Source organism: Podarcis cretensis (genome assembly GCF_951804945.1).
Source record: "Podarcis cretensis genome assembly, chromosome: 13".
Classification (NCBI taxonomy): domain Eukaryota; kingdom Metazoa; phylum Chordata; class Lepidosauria; order Squamata; family Lacertidae; genus Podarcis; species Podarcis cretensis.
In genome coordinates, this window is record NC_137182.1 from 53,593,537 (window position 1) to 53,619,701 (window position 26,165).

General features: G+C 47.9%; 2 protein-coding genes across 2 annotated transcripts in view; one reads left to right on the forward strand and one right to left on the reverse strand.

Moving 5' to 3' along the window:
- The window catches only part of SLC2A4 (solute carrier family 2 member 4), a 55,630-nt gene extending 49,390 nt beyond the window's left edge, over nt 1-6,240 (forward strand). The window contains exons 10-11 of the mRNA XM_079951956.1: nt 1,368-1,571; nt 2,753-6,240. Of these exons, the coding sequence (XP_079808082.1) occupies nt 1,368-1,571; nt 2,753-2,956 (408 nt within the window). The 3' untranslated portion in view covers nt 2,957-6,240. The remainder of the gene's footprint in view (nt 1-1,367; nt 1,572-2,752) is intronic.
- Nucleotides 6,241-9,628: 3,388 nt separating this feature from the next.
- Nucleotides 9,629-24,169, reverse strand: YBX2 (Y-box binding protein 2). Its single transcript, XM_079952038.1, has 10 exons — nt 23,874-24,169; nt 19,865-19,928; nt 17,548-17,581; nt 16,458-16,547; nt 16,074-16,367; nt 15,167-15,279; nt 13,997-14,171; nt 12,302-12,481; nt 11,195-11,287; nt 9,629-9,962 (listed from the first exon to the last, which is right to left on the reverse strand). The coding sequence occupies exons 1-9, from the start codon at nt 24,043-24,045 to the stop codon at nt 11,237-11,239; spliced, it is 1,173 nt and encodes a 390-aa protein (XP_079808164.1). The 5' UTR covers nt 24,046-24,169; the 3' UTR covers nt 9,629-9,962; nt 11,195-11,236.
- Nucleotides 24,170-26,165: the final 1,996 nt, after the last annotated feature.

Consider the following 26,165-nt stretch of genomic DNA (forward strand, 5'->3'; position numbering starts at 1 on the left):
ATCGTTTCAGCTCTCAGCTGGATTTAGGTTTGATGAGGCCCTAAGCTACAGAAGGTAATGGGGCCCTTTATATGTCCAGCTGTCCTTTGTCAACAACAAATTGTTGCTGTTTTTGTGTTGGATATATGCTATATGATAAGATTAGCAGACATTCCCCGGATTTACAAATCATTCCCCATACAAAATCCATTGAAGTTGAAAAGTGTCCCCGGATTCACTGGGAAAAAAATCTGGTGACCTAACTATATGGTAGTTTATGGACCTAATAGGTATCTGAAGCCATTTGCACACAACGAAGTATGTATTTTATCAAAGTAATTGTTACAACCAGTCCATGCAGAATGTAGGCACCCTATATATAGAAAGGAGCAAACCAGTGATATTTTAGGGAGCAGGCGAGCAGGCGGGGCCCATGACTGCCAACATAGGAGCCTACACAACGCAAAACACTGTTGCTGTTTGTAGGTTTCATTTTATTTGTTTTTTTATCTTATATTTTGGAAATGTACATCCAGGTTGTTGTTTTCCTTTACATTTTTTGGGGGCCCCCAAGAGCGTGGGGCCCTAAGCTATAGCTTGTTTAAAGGTAAAGGGACCCCTGACCGTTAGGTCGAGTCATGACTGACTCTGCGGTTGCAGCGCTCATCTCGCTTTATTGGCCGAAGGAGCCGGCATACAGCTTCCGGGTCATGTGGCCAGCATGACTAAGCCGCTTCTGGCGAATCAGAGCAGCTCAGGGAAACACCGTTCACCTTCCTGCCAGAGCGGTACCTATTTATCTACTTGCACTTTGAGGTGCTTTTGTACTGCTAGGTTGGCAGGAGCAGGGACTGAGCAACGGGAGCTCACCCCGTCACGGGGATTCGAACCGCCAACCTACCGGTCGGCAAGCCCTAGGCTCAGTGGTTTAACCCACAGCGCCACCCGCGTCCCTTATAGCTTGTTTAGCTTATACATAAATCTGGCACTGCTTGCGTATGCCTTGGACATAAAAGGCAAGATACTAGGGCGGAGAGGGTATCCCTGGCTTTTGCCATTGATTTCATCTTCCTAGTTTTAAAGTACAGTGGTACCTTGGGTTAAGTACTTAGTTCGTTCTGGAGGTCCATTCTTAACCTGAAACTGTTCTTAACCTGAAGCACCCCTTTAGCTAATGGGGCCTCCTGTTGTGTCACCGGAGCACGATTTCTGTTCTCATCCTGAAGCAAAGTTCTTAACCTGAAGCACTATTTCTGGGTTAGCGGAGTCTGTAACCTGAAGAATATGTAACCCGAGGTACCACTGTAGAATATTTTACGTATGTACACGACACATTTGGTCGCGAGAGGGTTGACGCAGCGCCTCCCGTTTCTCTCCACGCACCGCAGGATCGTGTACCGGCAATGAGCTACCTCAGCATGGTGGCCACCTTTGGCTTTGTGGCGTTCTTTGAGATCGGCCCGGGGCCCATTCCCTGGTTCATTGTGGCAGAGCTGTTCAGCCAGGGTCCGCGGCCGGCTGCAATGGCCGTAGCCGGCTTCGCCAACTGGACATGCAACTTCATCATTGGGATGAGCTTCCCCTCGATCGAGGTGAGTTTCAGCCGCTAGCCCATGAAATCGCCCACCCTGTAGCCCAAAACATCATACCTGCATCACAGAAGGAGGCAGTCTTCGGCAGATACCGTATTTTTCGCCCTATAGGACGCACCGTCCCATAAGGCGCACCTAGTTTTTTTTTGGGGGGGGGAATAAAGGGGAAAAAATTATTTCCCCCCCAGGCGCGGGGCTGGGGCGGGGGAAGCCCGAGCTTCCCCCGACCCCAGCCCCCAGAACAAGCAACTCTCCGCAAGCTGTGGGAGCCCAGCACAGGGCTCCCGCGCCTTGCGGAGAGGTGCGCGAAGTCTGGGAGCGCTGGGCTCAGCACGCCCAGCCTTCGGAATGCAGGCAACTCTCCACAAGCCGCGGGAGCCCTGCGCTGGGATCCCGCTGCTTGCGGAGAGGTGTGCGAAGTCTAGGCGCACTGAGCTCAGCGCACCTAGACTTCGGCATGCAGGCAACTCTCTGCAAGCAGCAGGAGCCCGGTGCGGGCTTCCTCGGCTTGCGGAGATCTGTGCGAAGCCTGGAGAGCGAGAGGGGTCGGTGTGCACCAACGCCTCTCGCTCTCCAGGCTTCAGCGAAAGCCTGCATTTGCACCATAGGACGCACACACATTTCCCCTTCATTTTTGGAGGGGAAAAAGTGCGTCCTATGGGGCGAAAAATACGGTATCTTGTCTGCCAGGACACCTGATAATGGTCACTGATTACCTGCATTACCTGGGCAGCCTGACCATTCTTTTGTGATGTTTAATACTTTACTTCCTGAGTCCAGGTCACAAGCTCACCCTATTCATACACAAATACGCCCTTAAGACAGGATTTGTAAGCGAAAAGACAATTTCCCCCATTTTCCTGCCTTACTGTAGAGGGTTATTTGAGGTCATTGGGAGAGTCAAAATGGCTTCAGGATTGCTCTCCTGTACTATTACAGGCACGTGGTTTATATACTTATGTATGTCTTTGCCTTGTACATTTATCAACATTTGTTTTAAATTTGAGACCTTAGAATTATTATAACAGGGTGGTTTCCCCGTCCTCGGAGGCTCAGGGGGTGACGCGTACGAGAACAGGGCCTTCTCTGTGGCGGCCCCTAAGCTGTGGAGCTCTTGAGGTCCTGCGCATTGGGAGACCTGGCAGGGCTACAGTTTCTCACGCTCTCCCTCCTCCTTGCAGGGAGCTCTCCACTCGTACGTCTTTCTCGTCTTCGCAGCCCTTCTCTTTGTGTTCTTGATCTTCACGTACATCAAGGTTCCCGAGACGCGAGGCCGCACCTTCGACCAGATCGCCGCTACATTCCGACGAACGCCATCTTTGCTAGAACGAGAGATCAAGCCGTACACGGAACTGGACGAACTGAGCCCAGACGCCCATGAATGATAGGGTTTGGGCAGGCGGCGAACCCTAGTGCCCAAAAGACACGGCAAATGTGGACCGTGGTGTTCAGGGTAGCTGGCAAGAGGTACCACGATCTGCCTAGCACTTTAATGGTGCCACAAGCCTTACTGGCGCGTGGTCAGAGTTGAACCCTATTTTCTTCTTTGTTTTCATTAGGTCAGTTTTTAGCCTGGATGTGTTTTTAACTTCTTTCCCTTTTTTTAAGAAAGAAAGGAAAAACATTAATAGAAAGCAGGGTGGGCATTGTGGGGCGTGGGGGACACAAGGCCCCTCGCCCCACTTTCTTTGTTTCAGAGGACAAGAAGCTCGTGGCATCGAGCCAGGAGCCACGAGTTCCGATTCTGTAAATAAAGGATTGTGGGGGATTTGCACTGAGAGTGGACGCCCTGGGAGGCTGAGGTGCTGTCAAGATCCAGGAAACGCATTCTCTCCAAAAGCAAAGTTCAAAGGCAGAGGCTGAATCTGAAAAGGGGACGGTGGACGGTGGGGTGGAAGTAATTCCGAGGGCAGCGACTAAATTAATCTTCTCACTGATTTTCGGGTTATTTATATGTTGACTCCATTTTCGCATCGAGCCAGGGCTCAGCCCTGACTTACACAAGCAGCTGAGAAAAGAGTGCCCCAGAACATGTGCTGAGTTCTTTCCCGCTCACACCCTAAGGAGCCACACTCAGGCCTCTCCCATCACCCCGTTTTGGGGTGTGGGGAGGGGTCAGGGCTTTTAGGCCCGAGGGCTGACCCATCTCCTTCTAGAAATTAAGAACTGGAGGGTGGGTATGAATAAAAACATCCCTGGATGCTCATGGAGACGTAATATGGTCAGTAGTGACGTTGCTGGGGTCTCAAGCCCCCCAAAAAACCATTTTCGCCTGCACTGTGGTTGCCTTGCAACAGCAACAATGGCTGCCCTGGCCATGTTTAGCAACCACCATGTGTGTTGCCTAAACACTCCTCTGTTGAGGACACTGTGGCACAGTGAAGTAGGGCAGGGGGATCAGAATACAGCTCAGAACGGGAAGTAAGGGCACAAACCAAGGCCCCATGTGCTTTAATCAGTGTTGGTTATGGGAACTGTAGTTTTCTAATGGTGCCAAATCATTGGAAAACCCCCCAGAGTGGTTTAACAATCAGTTCCTCTTCATGGAGGACTCTGGGAAATGTAGTTCTGGGACAGGGACTAGCGGGGTCTCCTAACGACGCTCAGCATCCGTTACAAACTACAGCTCCCAGGATCCTTTGGGGGCAGCCATGACTGTTTAAATTGGTATCAGTTGTGTTTTCAACGTTGTATAGCGTGACTGTGGCCTAAGAGTAGGTGCAGAGAGGAGGTGGTGTCACCCATTCTCCAGCTTTGAATGTCAAGGCCATCTCGACAGATGCCCCCAACAGCTTATTCTGCAGTTCTGAAACTCCCTCCTGCAAGGAATATTAAAACCACCGGCAAGGCCACTTGCGGAGGATGTTACAGCAATCGCTTCCCCCCAGAACACCCCGGGAATTAAGTTTTCTAGCGGTGTTGAGTTTTCTTTGGCAGCGCTGCCTGGTCTCATGGTTGCTTTGGTTAGCGTGACGGCACAGAGAAATGCAAACTGCCACACGCCATGAATAAACCAAGAGGTCTCACTATGGGCAGAATCTAAAGTTACGTGGGTGGACTTGTGTAACGGGATTTCACCTCCTTCCATCTACTCCAGAGTGTCCCGCAAACCTCCCAGAGCAGATTATGAGGAAGCAGTGAAAAGATGGTGACATCCCATCATGGAACCCTGTTGCTCTCAAGAGCGCATGGACAGCGCATAGAACCCTGTGGTTTATAGGGCTCTACGAATGGTCCATAGCAGTTCAAAAAGGCTTCTCGTGTGAAGAAGAGAATCTGTGGCAAGGATTTCCAGTGTGGTGTAGTGGTTAAGAGTGGTGGACTCGTAATCTGGTGAACCGGGTTCGCGTCTCCGCTCCTCCACATGCAGCTGCTGGGTGACCTTGGGCCAGTTACACTTCTCTGAAGTCTCTCAGCCCCACTCACCTCACAGAGTGTCTGTTGTGGGGGAGGAAGGGAAAGGAGAACGTTAGCCGCTTTGAGACTCCTTAAAGGGAGTGAAAGGCGGGATATCAAATCCAAACTCTTCTTCTTCTTCTCTTCCTTTATTTCAGTGTGGCTTGCTTACAAATTAATGGTCACATTTTTAAAAAAACACTCAATCTTAGGTGAGTTCATCCTCTATTATTGCCAACTGATTAATGTTATCAGTTTGATTCCAAATGTATAGCTTGGTTTTCTGGAAGGTGAAAAGGTAATTTGCTCGCAAAACAAAAATGGAGAGAAAGAAATCTAGGAAGGCCTCTTAGTCCATTGCAACCTGAGTTGGAGGGAAGTTGTAGTCTAAATTATCCAAAGGGCACCAGGTTGAGAAAAGCTGGTGTAGATGTCCATTGTCTTAAAATTGCAATAGCACTCACCTGATAGGTGCCAGAACTGAGTTCCAGCTGGAAAAATGTCCTGGCCTCACCAGTTACGAAGCCCAACCCCACACCCTACCTCAAGGGCAATACTTGGGAAGGTGAAATAACAAGTTATCTTCTAGGCAGAACAGCTGCAAGGATATGTATTTATATCGTTTGGCATTAATCGTAAATGGCAAGTATTAAACCGCAGGGAACCTGGCTAACCCAGTCGTTTTCAGGTATTGCCAAACTGGTTTGAAACCATTGCTGGTTTTCACCCTAAGCCTCGCAAGGACATCTTTGAAAACACGCTGAGCGTGGGAACACAGGGTTTCTTGGCTGGGAGCGATGGAAATTATAAAGGGATTTTAATGTTGTAGAAAGGCCCTGTGAAGCTGTGCCATCGGAGTCCACACCATCTTAGAAATCCAGACTTGAACACGTGTAGTGAACTTTCTAGTGGTTTGAGCTTTGCACTGATTCTTCAGCACTTTTCACCATGGCACTTAAACCCCAAGAGGGCTAGGACTAGTTTTCTATTAAAGGTGGGCTTTTAAAACAAGAGCAAATGGACTGCATCACTCCATAGGCTACGTTAGCCACCCAGCACTCAAAATACTAAATGGAAGCAAGAAAGGGGGGGGGGGGAAGGACACCCACTTTGTAAAAAGGGTTTCCCTCGGGACTGTGCAAAGGATTCTGTTTTCTGTGTATTTAATCGGAGGAAGAGACTCTCGAGATTACAGGCATGTTTGTGTGTGCGTGCGCATGATAATGTTTGTATTTCCAAGAAAAAATATTTGTATATAAAGAATAGACTCTTATACGGCTGTTGCTTGCTTTACATTCGTTCTCTCCAGTTCTAAATATTTAATGCATAAGCAATCTGTTCCAAAAAGTAAAAGGAACTGGATAGTTCAAAATGCCACACAGATAATAGGGGAGTTGAGTTTGCGCTGCTACTTCTTAATATTTTCCTTCTCCAAAGTCTGAATCCTGGCACTCAGTAGCTAGAGAGACGGGCCTTCCAACTGCCCCTGCTTTTCTGGAAAGGTTAACAATGCCACAAGCTTCTTTAGTGATTGATCACTTGATCACTGTGACCTGTTCCTCAACATTCAAGGAATATTTTGCCCTATGTTGCACAACTCCCTTTTTGCTCAAGCCCAGGGGTCAGCAGACTTTTTCAGCAGGGGGCCGGTCCACTGTCCCTCAGACCTTGTAGGGGGCCGGACTATATTTAGCGGGGGGGGGGGATGAACGAATTCCTATGCCCCACAAATAACCCAGAGATGCATTTTATATAAAAGCACACATTGTAAAAACACACTGATTCCTGGACCATCCGTGGGCCAGATTTAGAAGGCGATTGGGCCGGATCCGGCCCCTGGGCCTCAGTTTGCCTACCCATGCTCAAGCCCATTGCTGGACGTATTTTTGCATATGAGCAAAGAAACTGGCTGTACTCTCCCACCTGCAAAAAGACAGTTTTTGCCAAAGAGAGAGCAACTGAAGCTGCTTAATTTTGCTGGGCCTTTACAGTACATAAAGATACGGGGTTGTTTTGCCTTAAGCCATGTCACCGGCCCATGTACTCTAGCGGTGTCTACTTGAATTAACGACAGCTCCCATGTCTTTTACCCCAAGACTTCCTGCATGCATACAGCACCCTCCGCTCCTGAGCTAAGTGGCTCCTTCCCAGGGACTTAAAATTGAGATTATCCCAGCAAAAAAACAATGTTTCAGTTATGTTGGACTCCACAATGTCTTTACAGGGAAGGCGTTATTTTTTACTGGTAGATGCTGGAAGTGCAATGCTGCAAATGCCATGTTGAGGCGTATGATGTGGGCATGTCCAGTGAGATGTTCAAGATGTTCAAGATGTTGACAATGACACAAGAACCTCGGAGTGGATAAAACCAGAGACCCGTGAAATCTAGTATTCTGTTCCCATGGTGAGCAATCAGCTGCTTCTGGGATGCATGCAAGCAGGACCTCAAGAACTGGTATTCATAAGTAGACTAATGAGGACATCCAGCCATCGAAGCTAGTAGACACCAACAGCCCTGTCGTCCATGATTTTGTCTTAATTCCCTTTTAAAGCCATCCAACTGTGCTCACACTATAGATTTGTGGTTTTATCTATGCACTGTTGGAAAACAGTAGTTCCTTTTGCCTGTCCCAACATTCAGGTTCCTTCGTTGACCTTCCTTGGCTTCTGGAAAAGGAGACAAACTTTTCACTTTCCCCAAGCCACACGTAATTTTTTACATCTCTTATGTCAACTCTTGCTCACTTTTCCAAATTAAAAGCCCCAAATGTTCCAGCCTTTCCGGTTCCTTCCACCATGCCATCTCTGAGATGCAGAGACGAACAGTACAGAGTGTTCCAAGCATTAGCACACCATAGATTTAAGGAATTACAATATTGGCAGTTGTATTTTTGATCTTTTCCCTAATGCTCCCTAACATAGAACTTGCTTTGTGTATATCTGAAGCTGAATTCTTTTTTGCCCCAATGTGCATTACTTTTATCATAATCAATTTATTAATTGCTTTCTAAACAACCGTCTCAAGTGATGCATTCTAAATTTAAAAATAGTTTAAATTGAGCCACATTTTAATGGCCTGCCCACCCCAGATTAGAGATCCTTTTGAAGCACTTCACAATCCCTTGTTCATTTTTTCAGCTTTGACTTATTTGCATTGGATACTGCTGACCTCTAAACTCCAGATCTATGAATGTTAAAAAGCATAAATCCAAATTCAGATCCTTGGGGCACCCCACTTCTTACAGCCCTCCATGGGCAGAACTGCCCATTTAATTCTACTCCTACTTTAAGAGGACCTGTTATCCGATCCCATGGCTGTGAAATTTGGTGAGAAGTCTTTTGGACTTCCAAAAAGCTTTTGACGAGTACACAACAGGTGGTATTCAGCAAAGTCCTCCTCAGAGGAAAACCACCGAAATTAATGAACCTAAGATAGTAATGTCCATTAACGACACCAGGCTAGACAGGACTTCCCTTTGCAGAAGTGATGCCGATTCTTTTCCAGCAAGACTTCTGTTTCCTTGAAAATTTCGACTTTAATCAAAACATACATTAAGTTTCCCAGAACACACATTAAAGCAAAGTGGCCTGTAATATGCTGGGCTCCCTTTTGTTAAAAAAACTCACTTGTGTTACAGTGATCACTTTCCTGTTTTCAGGTTCCAACACCAAACTTAAAGAGACAAGTTACGTATTTGGTGGAAAACCATAAATTTCACATTTCAGTTCTTCTAGAACTCTGGGGTAGGATATGTTTTGGACCCAGTGGTTTGTTAGCAACCGTGGTGAAACACACCGGACTTGGGCTTTGCTCCAGGACAATGATTTTTGATGCTACCAGTGGTTACTTAGGTCTGATGCTTTCCTGCTCACCACACTAGCAGAAACAGCAACTTCCTTTCTGCAAAAACACTCCCTTGGGAAGCAGTAAGTTAAGCAAATGTAATTCCTTTTATAGGCTGACGGAGAGTCCTGCTACTACAATAACCACTACATTACTGTCTGCACTTGAGGAGTTAGGTGCCACCTTTCTAATACAGTGGTGCCTCGCAAGACGAAAATAATCCGTTCCGCGAGTCTCTTCGTCTAGCGGTTTTTCGTCTTGCGAAGCATCCCTATTAGCGGATTAGCGCTATTAGCGGCTTAGCAGCTTAGCGGTTTAGAAAAGGGGGGGGGAGGGGAAAAACTCGCAAGACTCGCAAGACGTTTTCGTCTTGTGAAGCAAGCCCATAGGGAAATGCGTCTTGCGAAGCGCCTCGAAAAACGGAAAACCCTTTCGTCTAGCGGGTTTTTTGTCTTGCGAGACATTCGTCTTGCGGGGCACCACTGTATTTTAGAAGCCTCTTTTTAAAAAGCAGCCTAGTGTGGGGCTGGTGTTCCCTATGGCATTCTCCCTACTCCTGGAGAATCTCTGACTTCTATCCTTCCAAATGTCAGTTGCGGCCCCTCTGCATAGTACTAAGCAAGCAGCAACACTTGCTGCCAGGAACTATTCTCCACTTCCTCCAAGTATTATGGGGTAGGTCTTAGGATTCCTTAAGATCAAGATCCTCCACAAATGCCCTCACCAAGAGCTGTGGGGTAAAGGACAAAGCAGCACCTTAAGGCAACATTTATTTCCTTGTGGGGGGGGGGGAGAAGAAAACACAAGGGACACAAAGTCTGTGCAATTTTTCTTTTTACTGACGCCCAAACTGCACACAATGGTTCACACAGGGTGTTCTTCAACAATGGGGGAGAAAAAAGTTAACTGAAGATTCAACAGCCAGTTTATTTTTCTCAAACTGGCAAAGCTGTGGGAGAGGGAAGACAAACCCCTCAGAAGGTTTTTAAAGCAAAGCGAGTTATCTTTTTGGTCAAATTCCCCCCCTCGGGTTTACTAATTTTTTTTTTCACATTCAGGGCTTCAACAGCAGCAAAGGGGGTATTGGTGAAGTTTGGGGTCTCTTCAAGTGCAGGATGAGGTAACTTGGGTTGTAGGCACATTGAGGACACCTGTGGAGGGGGAAAGATGTGGTCAGAGGCAGAAGGAGAAGCTGGAAGCAGCAGCCTTCAGGGAGCAGAAGTTGTGGGGATGCATTTGCAGAATAGGACATAGGACTGCTATTCCCACAAGGTAAATACCAAGCTCTAGCAGAAGTACAGAAGTTATGGGGGCATAATAATAATAATTTTATTTGTACCCCGCCCATCTGGCTGGGCTTCCCCAGCCACTCCGGGCAGCTTCCACAAAGACCAAAAATACACTAAGATATCACAGATTAAAAACTTCCCTGAACAGGGCTGCCTTAAGATGTCTTCTGAATGTCAGGTAGTTGTTTTTCTCTTTGACATCTGGTGGGAGGGCGTTCCACAGTGTGGGTGCCACCACTGAGAAGGCCCTCTGCCTGGTTCCCTGTAGCTTTGCTTCTCACAATGAGGGAACCGCCAGAAGGCCCTCGGCGCTGGACCTCCGTGTCCGGGCTGAACGATGGGGGTGGAGACGCTCCTTCAGGTCTACTGGGCCTTTGAGACCGTTTATGGCTTTAAATTGTGCTCAGAAATGTACTGGGAGCCAATGCAGGAATGCAAGTTTCAACCATAAATGTTTCCCACAAGAAAACCTTGAAAATTGTAGTTTATGGTGAGAAACAAAAGTCAGTCTGAATTTTCAGCAAGAAGTGTTAATTCCTCTTCTCAGAAATAACCCCTCAAGCCTCTCAAAGCATCCTCTTGTGCCTTTGAGAACTTAGAATTAATTCAGGAGGTGTGACTTCTTCCTTTGCCATGCAGCTCTTAAATGCTAAAAAGCTCCCTTTCAGAAGAGGCCGAAAACCAGAGATGGGGCCCAGCACATCTTGCCATCTTTACTTGTTCTTCACTTCTGAAATCATATGCCCAGAGAAGCGCTATGGCACAACAGTAGTGGAACCCAAAGGAAGGGGAAGAAAAACTAGCTTGCTTCAGGGATTTAGAAGTTTCCATTCAGACTGTTTCCTAGCAGATGTAAGGCACACAAGTGCATCAAATTTAGAAATCAGACTGCTAACCTTTAAAATCTCATCCAGCTATTAGCAGGGCTTGAGCCAATTCCTCTGGCTAACCCAAATCACAGGGTTGCTGTGAGGATAAAATGGGGAGGGGAGACCACTTATGCACTACCTGGGTTCCTCAGATGGCACAACACAAATGTAATAAATCAACAACATCTCTGTTCAGTTTTAGCATTCCTGCCCAGGCGTCCTTACCAGATCACAGCTCTCGGCATCCCCTCACCGTGTGCAGGTTCATCACGCCAGTAGGGCTGGGGCCAGCTCTCCCCCAGGCTCAGGTGTTGAGATCTGCAAAGAAAAAAATAGCCCTGCTGACAAGCCTGTCCCTTTCTGTACTAATAACTTTGCTTCTCTGAAGTTAACTCACGGAGGACACCGTGTGGCAAAGGAAAACATGACGGAGTGCCAGAAAGACATAATGGCTCTTAGCCAGGGGGTCAGCAAACTTTTTCAGCAGGGGGCCGGTCCACTGTCCCTCAGACTTTGTGGGGGGCCAGACTATATTTTGGGGGGAAAAATGAATCCCTATGCCGCACAAATAACCCAGTGATGCATTTTAAATAAAAGGACACATTCTACTCATGTAAAAACACCAGGCAGGCCCCACAAATAACCCAGAGATGCATTTTAAATAAAAGGACACATTCTACTCATGTAAAAACACCAGGCAGGCCCCACAAATAACCCAGAGATGCATTTTAAATAAAAGGACACATTCTACTCATGTAGAAACATGCTGATTCCTGGACCATCTGCAGGCCAGATTTAGAAGGCGATTGGGCTGGATCCGGCCCCGAGGCCTTAGTTTGCCTACCCATGGTCTTAGCCATATGCAGCATAGCATTTCGGGTTCCATATACAGTGGTACCTTGGGTTACATACTCTTCAGGTTACAGACTCCGCTAACCCAGAAATAGTACCTCGGGTTAAGAACTTTGCTTCAGGATGAGAACAGAAATAGTGCTCTGGCAGCACGGTGGCAGCAGGAGGCCCCATTAGCTAAAGTGGTGCTTCAGGTTAAGAACAGTTTCAGGTTAAGAACAGACCTCCGGAACGAATTAAGTACGTAACCAGAGGTACCACTGTACTGACAGAAGATGCAGCCTGCATTAACCAGAATTCATGCACCTTGGTTTACAAAACCTGTGCCCCCTCCCCACATGCTGTAGGACTGCAACTCCCGGCATCCCCTGTCCAGGAACATCTCTGGTTAGAATAGGGCTTGCTTGCTTCTGTGAATTTGTCCTGGGAATGGAGGACTCAAAGGGAACTAAGAGGCTTTCACTGCCAGCATCTACTTACATCCACAAGCTGTTGCTGGATCTCCGGCAGTGGCTGGGAGGGACTCTCCTGGGCTGGGGAAGCAGGCTTGCTGGCTTCCACCACTGCTTCTTGAGCCATCGCAGGTGTGCTAGTGGCAGGGGTGTCTCCACCAGCAGCAGCAGAGCTCGGAGCAGGCTGCTCTTTGGTAGCTGTGGTAGCCTTAGGCAGGAAAAAAAGCGGGGTTAGGTTTCTGAATAGAGATTGGCATTGACACGCAGGCCATTTTTATGTTCGGTAGTTGAATGTGCATGCAGTGTGCAGTTCCTCAAGATCTACAGAAACCTAGCTCAGTTTACGGATGCCCCTCACCTATGTCAAAGTAAGGCACAAAATCTTGCCCATCGCACAGCCCTTCTGAACAGTGAGTGGGAGATTTGGATACTGAGAAAGAACAAGGCAGCTATGCCATGTCAGCAAGGCAAAGATGATAATTAATAAATAAATAAATAAATAAATAAATAAATAATTTGTACCCCGCCCATCTGGCTGGGTGGCTTCCAAGAAACCAAAATACACTAAAATGTCACACATTAAAAACTTCCCTGAACAGGGCTGCCTTATGATGTCTTCTGAATGTCAGGTAGTTGTTTATCGCTTTGACATCTGATGGGAGGGCATTCCACAGGGCGGGTGCCACTACCGAGAAGGCCCTCTGCCTGGTTCCCTGTTGCTTTCTTCTCGCAATGAGGGAACCGCCAGAAGGCCCTTGGCGCTGGACCTCAGCGTCCGGGCCAAACGATGGGGGTGGAGACGCTCCTTCAGGTATACTGGGCCTTTGAGGCCGTTTAGGGCTTTAAAGGTCAACACCAACACTTTGAATTGTGCTCGGAAACGTACTGGGAGCCAAGAGAGATTTCTTTCTTTAGCAGAATCCTGTTTGCATTGTTTAAATTTCTTGCAAGGGTTGAGCATAGGAGCCATGGGTATAAATAAAGCAAACGACAGGGGCACCTCTCCACCCCAGTAAAAAAGGAGAAAGAGAGGGAGTTGGAAGTGAAGGAGATTCGTTTTGCCTCCCTGCTTTGTAATATCCCACAGTTGGGTCAAATAAATTTGTAAGTAAGCACTGGCTATATTTTACCTCTTTTCAAATTACTTCTACTTCCATTTAGGAGAGAAGACTGTAATTAGCCTGTTTCAAACCCCACTACCTTAAGTTTAGCCCATGTTTACAGTGTACAGAACACATTGCTTTGTAGATCTTTTAAGCCAATGGTTGCAGAATTATCTAGAGAGCTTTGGGGAGCAAGTTTCTTGCTGTTCAGAGCATTTGATGAATACTTGGGTTAAGATAAAGAACCTACTCTCTTTAGATTATTATTTATTATTTTTTAAATTTCAACATATTTTATTATTCCAAAAAGCAAAGAACACAAGAGAAAGAAAAATCTCTTTAGATTATGTTTTACCAGGGGATGCCTTTATTTTTAACTGATGTGAGCTGCTTTGGGAGTTGCTAACTCTCTGAAACAAAAAAGGTTGCAAAGAAATACAAAAATAAATAGATAAGGCTTCCCGTCTATCTCAGCCATTGAACTTTTAACAAATGCACTAAACAAGGTCGTGTTCTAGAGCTTCCAAAGTGACTGAGACGGAAGAACAGAGGCTGGTATTGATGGCCCGAGATCCCATCCTATCCGTCAGTAGGATCAATCAGTAGTCCCTGGATCTCACCTCAGTTGCAGTCTGGCGGGCGGCAGCTGTTTGCTGGCGCCTGCGCTGGAAGTAAGGTCGGTTGCGCTGGCGCTGGGGCTCAGGACGGATGCCGTCTGCTGGGGCTTGTGCCGCCTTTGTCTCGCCATCTCCTCCCTCAGTAGTGGGCTGCTGCGGTGGGCGGGGGCGGAAAGGTCTGGAAAAGCAAATGATAGTCACACTCTGCTTATGCAGCCGCCTCCTCCCGGATGAAATCAGGTCGCCCCTCACTCTGGCTATGTTCAGGCATAATTTGAAAACTCACCTTTGCGTTCAGGTCTTTGGAGTATGGTTGGTCTCAGGGCTGTATTACCTGCTGCTGCTTTTGTTGACGAAGATCAGTTTGCGGTTTAAAAGTTTTTTATGATTAATGCATTGTTTTAAGTTGCTGGCCACCCCATTCTCCCTTCTGGGACAAAGGGCAGGATATAAAGAATATCATGAAAACATTAAAGGAAGACTTAGTGGCTGAAAGGAAGCAGGAGGTTATTTAGCAACATGGCTTAAGAACTTAAATAGCAAACTCCTTGTAAACAGCAGCTCCTCAAATGGGAGGTGGGGGAGAAAAGCAGTTGGAAGAGGCTGCAGATTTCAAAGCAGAATGTGCATCTCCTCTTGAAACTGTTTATGAGATATTAGCAGAGTAGACCCTTTCCCATCCCTTTCAAAAATGCACCTTGCAGAGAGCTGTCGTTTCCATCCTGGAAAAGCAGAGGAGCTGCCATATACAGTTGTACCTTGGTTTTCGAACAGCTTAGTTCTCAAACGTTTTGGCTCCCGAACGCCGCAAACTGTTCTGGTTTGCGAACTATTTTTGGAAGCCGAACCTCCGACGGGGCTTCCACTGCTTCCGAACATTTTGCAACGGACTTGCAGAATGTATTCCGTTTGACTTCCAAGGTATGACTGTACTCCCCTTATTTCTTTAAACACTATGCTGTTCCTTAAAGAGTAGGGAAGTTTCTCTTGTACATCAGGTGAACAGCATACAAAGAGGACACCTGCCTAAATAACCCTACTCTTTGCTTTGATCATGTGGATATAGGTCCCCAGAAGGGATGTTGTGAAGAGAAAGATGGTTTGTAACTGAAATACCAGCCTTGTTGTTACTGGTTGAAGTCACAGACATGACGGTGCTGCCTGCAGCTTTACCTGCGGTATCTGGGACGGAAGCGAGGGGCTGGGGCTCTCTCACCAGCCTGAATCTGCTGTTGCTGATCTCCCTCAGGCTGGGTGGCATCTTTGGGTTCTGTGCTTTCACTGCCCTGAGGGAGAAATATCACAATGCCTTCAGTTCCTCAGGGTATTATCCCAAACTGCTCTTACCCCAAGGCCAGAAGAGCCACTTAGAACCATTGGTGAACTAATGCCAAGGTACTGGAAGAAGCAAAGACCACCAGTGTCGAAGCAATGATTCTTCAACATCAACTTCACTGGACTGGTCATGTTCAGATGTCTGATTATCGTCTTCCAAAGCAACTACTCTATTCTAAACTTAAAAATGGAAAGCGTAATGCTGGTGGTCAACAAAAGAGGTTCAAAGACTCTCAAGCCAAATTTTTATTATTATTATTATTATTATAAACACTGACAACTGGGAAACACTAGCCAGCGAGCGCTCCAATTGGAGAACAACCTTTACCAAAGGTGTCATGGGCTTTGAAGACACTCGAACTCAGGATGCAAGGGAGAAGCGTGCTAAGAGGAAGGCACGCTTGGCAAACCCTCACCGTGATCAACTCCCACCCAGAAACCTATGTCCCAACTGTGGAAGGACGTGTGGATCCAGAATTGGCCTCCACAGTCACTGTTAAGAGTGTGTTCAGGGAAGACCATCTTACTCAGCTACACGTGATCACCAAAGAAGATCATGGCTCAGTGGTGAAGGCCATTTGCCACAATGACATTCTATACAAATTCACTTGTGTGTAGGGCTGTGTTTTGTGTGTGAGAGATTGCAAAGTGTTACTCCCACAGTGGTTGGAAAAAGACTAGATACTCTGCTTCTCCCACCTCTCAGCAGGTTCTCGAGAGAATTCCAGCCCCACAGAGGACTCACTTCTGCTGGCTGGGCCTGCTGCTGCTGGGCTTGAGCCCTAGGCCCCCGCACAAATCTCCGGCGGAAGAAAAATGGTGGGGGGCGCCTCCTTCGGGGGCGCTGCTGTACAGCATCATCAGCCCTCTCCCCCTCGCTGACCGTCTCTGCGGCCCCTTCTGTCCGGGTGGCATCCTGTGGCTGTTGGGCCTGCCGGGGCCTGGGGATGAACCTGCGGAAGCGGCGGCGGTTGGGAGCATAGCGGCTGCCCTTCACAGGAACACCGCCTGGGCCAGTCACATTGGCTGCCTCAGCCCCCTGCAAAAGAAAACAAGGAACAAAAGGAGTGGGGAGAGACTCTTCCATCCCAGCCTTCAACGGCTGGAAGGCTAGTGCCACAGCTCTTACCTTCTCTCCTTCCACAACATCAAACTCCACCGTTTCCCCGTCTCCCACACTTCGGAGGAATTTACGGGGGTTGTTCCTCTTAATTGCCGTCTAGTAAAGTGCAGAGAAGACAACATGAACTTTTCGGGAAGGCGATGTAACTCATGCTACATTCTCAAGTTTCTACCAATTCCCAAGTTAAACCCTTTTGTAAGCTCCACCAACAAACTATTTTGGCTGCACCAAGTTTCTGGGATGCAGCATCGCTCTTCCTTGAGGAGTGGGGAAGAAAGCAAATACCTTATTTCCCATCAAACTGTTACAGATAATGCACAAGAACTATATGCTAACTGAATTAACAAACTCTCAAACAACTGGAGATAGCGCTTGTCAATGTTCTTTTATAACGACTAGCAATTAGGAATGCAGGCTTATTTGGCTACTGATGCAAGTTTTAAGAACAGAACATTCTCCAAACCATGTACATAGACAGAGTAGCCCAAGAAGAACCATGTTGCTTGGGGTTTACAGGAATAATAACTTGTTGCAACTGAAGTTCTTCTAAAGCTTTATCTGGATAACAATGCTAACCTACCTTAATAGAGGTAGCTCCTAATCTACAAAAGAGTTGCACATCTATTTAATAAGTTACCCATCCAGTTCAGTAATACAAGCTTTGCATCCTTAAATCTTAGTGCCTATCTCCTCCTCCTGCGATGAGGCTACATTTTAATATTTTAATGTTTCAATATTTTAATGTTGTATTTTAATTTTGTTTTTAAGTTGTAATCATTCAACTTGTTTTTATTACTGCTTGTAAGCTGCTCTAAGCCCGGCCTTGGCTGGGGAGGGCGGGGTATAAATAAAAATTATTATTATTATTTAATGGACATCTGATCATCTAAAGAGAAGGATTTAGGGGGTCTCTCTTTAATTCAAACAATGATTTCCACATCTAGGAAATTTCCTCTAGGAAATCCAGCAGAGCGCCATAATTCAGATTTCTGTTTGCTAACTTATTTACCACATGGAACGAGCTTGTGATTGAGATACAAGCCTACAGCATAACAGAGAAGAGGGCAAAGAGAATGAAATTTAGTGTGTTTCTTACCTGGTGCACAAACACATCCTCCTTGGTATCATTCCTGTATTGAGGGAAGGAGAGGGAGACAAAGCTCAGAATACTGGGAGGGTGAGAGTTCTGGATTTCATGTACGCCAAATGAGGGCTCAAATTAGGGAGTGGGGAGGTATGAGTTCTACAGTCCTCTCCCAATTTTAGCCAGATCCCATCTCCCACAGCTTGGAGGCAGGGAAGTAACAAAAGGTTTGTGGGGAGTAATACCCCACCTGACCCTGCTGCAATTTGAGTAACATGCCCAGCACCCACAACACAACTTTAACGTGTCTACTCCTATACCAGCCTGTGGCCACGGTCACTACCACCATACCCACTTGGTACCTCTTCAGCTAAGGTTAGCACTCAGCTAACTTGGTACCTCTTCAGCTAACTTGGTACCTCTTCAGCTGAGGTTAGCACTCAGCTAACCTACTCTGTGGAAACTGAGAGAAATGAGACACAGACATTGTTTTCCACAAGCATAGAAGGAGAACCATAACTGATCAGTTACAGGTAGGTGTTGGTCTGCCGTAGTTGAAACAAAAAAAAAATATTCCTTCCAGTAGCACCTTAGAGACCAACTAAGTTTGTTATTGGTATGAGCCTTCGCGTGCATGCACACTTCTTTATTTTGTTTTCATAACTGATCAGGTAATGATGCATGTGATTGCTATCTAAGTTTCTACTGTGTTATGAGAAGTTTGACTTTAAGTACAGAAATTCCCAGTCTGACAACAGGTCTCATTTAAGTTAAGCACTGCTGTTACACACACACACACACACACACACACACACACACACACCCCATCTGAAAATTTCTAGCTCTCTGCTCTATCACCTTCACCAGAAATCCATGCTATTAGTATTAACAGTGGCTTTCTGCTAGCATAGCTAATTCCATTTACATACAGCCACCAAAAGAGGGCATCATAGTACCAACACACAGCATGGATAAACATCCCAAGTCCTTGGCTGGCTTGCTGGGAGTGTCACAGCTCTGCTTGTTGGCTTAATCAGCTGTTTGTATTAGCCAAGCCACACACTGGCATCTGACAGATTAGTAGTCCAACCAAGCAGCCCAGATTTCTAAAATCACACACGAGCAAACAGAGTGTTCTATTTGTAAGGGGATTCAGTCAAATGCACAAAGGTCCAAGGAAGCATCTTCCGAGCATTCAGATATAGATAGACCTGTTAAGGAGTTCTTATGTTTCAGTACATTAGTTCTACAAGGATATACTGGAAATCTTGCTCAGATATGCTCAAGTCTTTCACTAGAGTTATCTTGGGTGGGGCACAAGATTTTTTCTGCGAAAGAACAGACCAGCTGACAATTTCTGGGTTAGTCTTTGCTCCTGTGACTCAGAGGCTCTCTAAGAGAAATTAAGGAACTGAGAAGCAGCTCTGATTTGTGGCGCTAGGCTTAATTTCAGGCTCAGTTCACCTAAGAGAAAGTTCATTTCATTGAAGTGCAGTTCTCTTCCTTGCTAATTCACAGCCAACATTCAAAACAAACTGAAGATATAGCTACTAGTCAGCGCTGTCTTAAGCATATATGGTGCCGGGGTGTAAAGATCCAATCCCAGGCGCAAAGGAGGGTGGAGCTGGCCAGCCGCCTCAGCGTCTCGCTGGCTCGGTCACCCCCGAACTCGCGGCGCAGAGCCGCCTGCAGCAGAAGAGCCCGCCATGGCGCTCCGACCAATAGACTGGCTCTTCCCCGGACTCAACTCTCAGGGCCCAGACTCTTGACCTAGCGTCCCTGACAGCCCGGCACCCCATACCCCTAGCGCCTATGGGTAAGACAGCCCTGCTACTAGTCAAGCCTGGCCTCCTTTACATTCCCTTTTTTACCATCAGCCACCGCAGTGGGAATCTACTGAAGGGGACTTTCTTGAATGCTACTGTACTCAGGTCCTGCTTGCAGCCTTCCAATAGGCATCTAGAAGAATGGGATGCTGGACCAGATGGGCCACTGGTCTGATCCAGCAGGGTTCTATTTTTATGTAATCGTTGTCAATTTATTATTTAAGTCAATAAATTTTAATGGATTAAACTACTGTAAAGTTGTCTTCCTTAAAAGTTTGGTTGTAAAACTCAAAGTTTTGCATTTTGTTGATCAGGAGTTGACAGAACTCCAGCTGCTTCTGACTTCCCGAGATGAAGAATCTGTTGCAACCAAGCCTGTTCCTTCTTAGGGAGGAAGGATGGAACGTAAATCAAATTTATAAATTCATAAGCATGTAAAATAAAAGGCCCCAGAGTTTCATGCATCTTCCAAGCCCTTGGGGAGGTAAACAAGGGAGGCTCACCTGTTTATAAATCCATAGCCATTGCGGACGTTGAACCATTTCACAGTGCCCTGCACCTGGGTGGCTGCAAGTCGTTGGCAAGGAAGAAAGAAAATTCACATGTTGAGAGGCAGATACACTTCCACCCACCTGGTGAAACATCTTTCCCTTCTAAGCACATCTCCAAGCCACTTCCATACCCCAATACTACCCTGCAAGCATTAAGAGTTTGGGTTCAGGTCAGGAGTTCCAAAACAAGCTAAGATTTGCCCCTAAGGCTAGCTAATTTTTATTTCAACCCACTACGACTACACAGTTATTACATACTTCTTTGTTGTATGACCTTGGGGCGGGGTTGTGAGTGGTTTAAAGAGGGCAGCGTAGAAATGTTTTAAAACAGAATCTAGTAGACACCTAGCTTGGCAATATACAGTCCCAGCTTCTCTAGGCTTTAAAGAAGCAATACACACTTAAGTTGGTGGTCAAGTCCATCAGTAGACTTTCAGGAGGCAGAATTCTCATGGCTCCAACTTCATTTGCATCAGTTTCAACTGCCAGAGGTCTAGCCATGTGGCATAGTAGTTAGAGTGTCAGACCAGTACCTAGGAAACCAGGGTTCAAAATCCCCAGCTATGAAACTCATTGGGTAACTTTGGTTCAGACACTGCCTCTCAACCTAACCTACCTCACAGGGTTGTTGTGAGGATTAAATGAGATGGGGAACAAACATATGACACCCTGAGATTTAACAATAAAATTAAACTAATGGGGGATTTTAGCTCTCTTTAAGGCCAGGTAATATAAGCAAAAACACCTTAACTCTGAAGCAAGCAGCCCCATATCCATTTCTCCCATGAAACCCTAGACACCCCCCTCACCAGCCCCAAGCCAGGAACACTTCCTAGCATCCTACCTACATAAGTGCTTATCCTGTAAAAGGCTACAGCACATCATTCGGACATCTCTTTATGATGGGGGAATGTGAGAGAGGTGGCAGAGTTTAAACTATTTCCAAGGCAAAAGGGTCAAATTCCTCTGCCATAGCAAGGGAGGAGCCATAGCAAGGGAGGAGCCATAGCTTCACCAATGGGTAACATGCATTGCACACCGGTCCCAGATTCAAACCCTAATATCTTCTAATTAAAATTAATTAACTCTTGCATTTATATCCCACTTTCAATGAGCTCAAGGTGGCATGTGTGGTGAGGTTCTTCCCCTCTTAAAAGAACCAGGCACATGCATAGCAGAGGGGGGGCACAGGGGGCAGTTGCCCACCCCAATCAAGTAATGAAAAAAAAACCACTTAGCTGACCAATTGCGTCACAGATAGTTCCGCCCCCCCTAACAAAGCCTGGCTATGCCCATGGGTACATGGAAAGCTATTTCCCAGGACTAGAGAAATGTATCCCAAAGTGTGACCTGTGTATTCAAAAGGGTTTCAAAAATGTACAGGGCAAAAAAAGCAAAAAGCTGCAGAATGTGATTCAAACACAAAATGGTATTAATTAAAACTTTTCCCAAATTATTTCTGCCCAAGAAATAGTATGCTGGTAAGACTAAAACTCTCAAAAGGGGTGCACTATTATTGTAAGTTTGGGAACCGCTGAACTAGAGCAACAAATTTAGCCAATTAAGAATCTAGCCAATTAAGCCCCAATCCCTTGGGGGAATGGCCCCCACCCTCTCTGGTGTCTTGCCCTCCTGCCCCGCCCACAAGCCCTTAAGTTACCCCCCTGCTCCACACCTCAGTCAGAGTTTTAAAGGGCTCCCAAAGTAAACTTTGCCAAGTTAGTGTTTTTGTCAAATGAGCCACAACCCCTTGGGGGGGTGGCCCCCATTGCCTAGCCGCCTCTCTGCACCCAAATGACTCTGCTCACAGACCCTTAAGACTCTCCCTGTTCTCAGGACCTCAAAAGCCTGGTCTGCTATAACTTAGTCTTCGCTTTTTTTTAATTAAAAAAGTGCTGCTATCACAAATTTTGGGAAGTTAGTGGTTTTTGCCACAGCGCTGCCCCTTACCTCAAAGCCTGACCTATATAGCTCTTTTCATTTTAAAAAGTGCTCCTAATGCAAACTTTATCAAAGTTGGTTCCCCCCCCCAAAAAAAAAGCTGTAAAGTTTTGGGGGTGTGGCTCCCACCCTCCCAGACCCGCCTCTGCCCAAGTGACCCTGCCCACAATCCCTCAAACCACACCCCTGACTCACACCTCGGAGCCTAAGCTTCTCAAGCACTTTTTTGATTTAAAAAGTGTTCCTACAAACTTTGCCAAGTTAGTGGGTTTCCCTGCCCCACTAGCCCCGCCCCCAACCTCTTAAGCCACACCCCTGTCCCAATAAGCACTTTTTTAATATAAAAAACTGCTCCTGCCACAAACTTTGCCAAGTTAAGTGTTTTTTCGCCACAATCTTTTTGGGGACCAGCCTTCCACCTCCCTGACTCATAGCCCCGCCTCTGCCCCAGTGACCCCGCCCACAATCCCTCAAGCCACACCCCTTACCCCACACCTGAGAGTCCAGCTTCTCTAAAGCACTTTTTTCATTAAGAAAAGTGTTCCTACAAACTTTGCCAAGTTAGTGGGGTCCCCCCAAAAAAAACCTTGGGCACCTGCCCCACTAGCCCCGCCCCCAACCTCTTAAGCCACACCCCTGCCCCACACCCCAGAGCCTGAGTTTCTCTAAAACACTCCTTTAAAGCATTCCTACTACAAATTTTGCAAAGTTGGTGTGGTTCCCCCCCAAAAAAAACACCTTGGGCACTAGCCCCGCCCCCAACCTCTTAAGCCACACCCCTGCCCCACACCTCAGAGCCTCAGTTTCTCTAAAACACTTCTTTAAAGCATTCCTACTACAAATTTTCCAAAGTTGGTGTGGTTTCCCCCCCCCAAAAAAAAACACCTTGGGCGCTAGCCCCGCCCCCAAGTGACTCCGCCCCCAACCTCTTAAGCCACACCCCTGCCCCAGACCTCAGAGCCTGAGTTTCTCTAAAACACTTCTTTAAAGCATTCCTACTACAAATTTTGCATAGTTGGTGGGGTTCCCCCCCCCAAAAAAACCTTGGGCACTAGCCCCGCCCCCAAGTGACTCCGCCCCCAACCTCTTAAGCCACGCCCCTGCCCCACACCTCAGAGCCTCAGTTTCTCTAAAACACTTCTTTAAAGCATTCCTACTACAAATTTTGCAAAGTTGCTGTGGTTCCCCCCCAAAAAAAACCTTGGGCACTAGCCCCGCCCCCAAGTGACCCCGCCCCCAACCTCTTAAGCCACACCCCTGCCCCACACCTCAGAGCCTGAGTTTCTCTAAAACACTTCTTTAAAGCATTCCTACTACAAATTTTGCATAGTTGGTGGGGTCCCCCCCCCAAAAAAAAAACCTTGCCCCGCCCCCAAGTGACCCCGCCCCCAACCTCTTAAGCCACACCCCTGCCCCACACCCCAGAGCCTGACTTTCTCTAAAACACTCCTTTAAAGCATTCCTACTACAAATTTTCCAAAGTTGGTGTGGTTTCCCCCCCAAAAAAAAAAAAACCTTGGGCGCTAGCCCCGCCCCCAAGCGACTCCGCCCCCAACCTCTTAAGCCACACCCCTGCCCCAGACCTCAGAGCCTGAGTTTCTCTAAAACACTTCTTTAAAGCATTCCTACTACAAATTTTGCAAAGTTGGTGGGGTTCCCCCCCCAAAAAAAACACACCTTGGGCGCTAGCCCCGCCCCCAAGTGACTCCGCCCCCAACCTCTTAAGCCCCGCCCCCTGCCCCACACCTCAGAGCCTGACCAAATACTTTTCTAATATAAAAACCTGCTCCTGCCACAAACTTTGCCAAGTGGTTTTTCGCCCCAACTTTTTTTGGGGGGACCTGCCCCCGCCCCCCCAGTATCCATGACGCCCCGCCCCCTCCCCGCCGCGCCCCTCCCCCGCTCCCGAGCCGGGCTCTGGCCCCGCCCACCCTCAGGCCCCGCCCCCTTCCCTCAGGCGCTGGCGGGGCAAACGGTTCCCTCCGAGGGTCTCCGCGCCCTCCTGCCTCCGCCCCCTCACCTAAGACGCGCTTGGCCGCCTGGCTCCGCGCCGCGGGTGCCGCGGGCAAGGCTGCCGCGGGCGGAGCGGGCTTGGCCGCGGGCTCCCCCGCGGGGCTCTCCCCGGGGCCGGTAACGGCTCCTCCGCCTCCGCCTCCTCCTCCTCCTCCGCTCTCCACAGCTTCGCTCAGCATCCCCGCCGGCTGCCTCCGCCTCTCCGCCGCCGCCGCCTTCTCCTCCTCCACCTGTTGGGTGTCTGCCTGCCCGTCCGTTGGTGCCGCCGCGGCCGCCGCCGAAGCGCCCCCTCCTCCTCCTCACCGCGCGCCCGCCCGCCTGCCTCTGCCCGCTGCCCGCCTCGCGCCCGCCGACACACCCTCGCCCCTCAGCCCAACGCCCAATCAGCAACGGCCGCCGCTCGCTCGCACGCCCGCGCGCCCTCCGGCCAATCAGCACCCCGCACCTGCCTACCGGCCGCGCTGACCAACCCCCCTCCCCTTTTATATATAGAGAGATGATAAGGAAGGGGCGGGGCGTGCGGGGGAGAGGCACGCCCACGCCCCGCAGCCACGCCCACGCCCCGCGCTCCCATTGGACGGCCGGGTCCCGCTCAGGTGCTCCGCGGCCACGTGGGGGCCGGAGTGGGATGAAGGATGCGATGCAACGCCAGGAGAGAGAGGGAATCCAGCGCCCGCGGCTGGGATGGCGAGGCCATTAAGTGCTGGGCGTAATCAGCCTAATCAAGGTCCTGCGAAAGTTTTGCACCGCGGGGAGTTTTTGCACGGCTGGAGGGAAAAGGCTCCGCTGCAAATCGGCGGGATTTGCTTCCGAGTAGACCGGGCTGTATATTGTCTCCCAGCTTATTTAACTTATATGCAGAATTCATCATGCGAAAGGCTGGGCTGGATGAATCCCAAAGCGGAATTAAGATCCCCGGAAGAAATATCAACAACCTCAGATATGCAGATGGCACAACCTTGATGGCAGAAAGTGAGGAGGAATTAAAGAACCTTTTAATGAGGGTGGAAGAGGAGAGCGCAAAATATGGTCTGAAGCTCAACATCAAAAAAGCGAATATCGTGGCCACTGGTCCCATCACCTCCTGGCAAATAGAAGGGGAAGAAATGGAGGCAGTGAGAGATTTTACTTTCTTGGGCTCCATGATCACTGCAGATGGTGACAGCAGCCACGAAATTAAAAGACGCCTGCTTCTTGGGAGAAAAACAATGACAAACCTAAACAGCATCTTAAAAAGCAGAGACATCACCTTGCCAACAAAGGTCCGTATAGTTAAAGCTCTGGTTTTCCCAGCAGTGATGTATGGAAGTGAGAGCTGGACCATAAAGAAGGCTGATCGCCGAAGAATGGATGCTTTTGATTTCTGGTGCTGGAGGAGACTCTTGAGAGTCCCATGGACTGCAAGAAGATCCAACCTATCCATTCCTAAGGAAATCAGCCCTGAGTGCTCACTGGAAGGACAGATCCTGAAGCTGAGGCTCCAATACTTTGGCCACCTCAGGAGAAGAGAAGACTCCCTGGAAAAGACCCTGATGTTGGGAAAGATGGAGGGCACAAGGAGAAGGGGACGACGGAGGACGAGATGGTGGGACAGTGTTCTCGAAGCTACCAGCATGAGTCTGACCAAACTGCGGGAGGCAGTGGAAGACAGGAGGGCCTGACGTGCTCTGGTCCAGAGGGTCACAAAGAGGCGGACACCACTAAACAACAACAACCACAGACCGGGCTGCCTGCACAGCTTGGTTTCCAAGAAGCACAGCAAGAGGGGTGGGCCGCCGCGCTCAGCTCTTTCACTTTCTGACGCCTCTGCAAATGCAGGACCTTGTCGTGTACTGCGTTGCAACTTGCGAAAGTGAAGTGCAGGCTCTGTATCACAGATGCATTGCCTTCAGATCAGTTTTGCTCCTGGCCCTGGTTTGCAATAGCTATGCCGTTGGTTCCAGAGGCTCTGAACATACTTACACCCTGTTTGCGTAGGCTGGAGGGGTGGGTGTGTTTCTTTATTACTAGCAATTATTATTATTATTATTATTATTATTATTATTACCATATCAGCTGCCATCTCTGCATCTTTTGGCACGCACGAACCATGCAGGTCTTTGCATTTTGCAGAACATTTTTGGCCCTGATTGTGTGTGCTTGATAGTAGTCACTTGCTGTCTTACATTTGCATTTGTGTGTATGCATGCATTATATGTATTCTGTATACAGTATTTAACACGTATATCTGCCTATTTTTATTTATTTATTAAATTTTTATACTACCCTTCATCCGAGGATCACAGGGCGGTTTGCACCA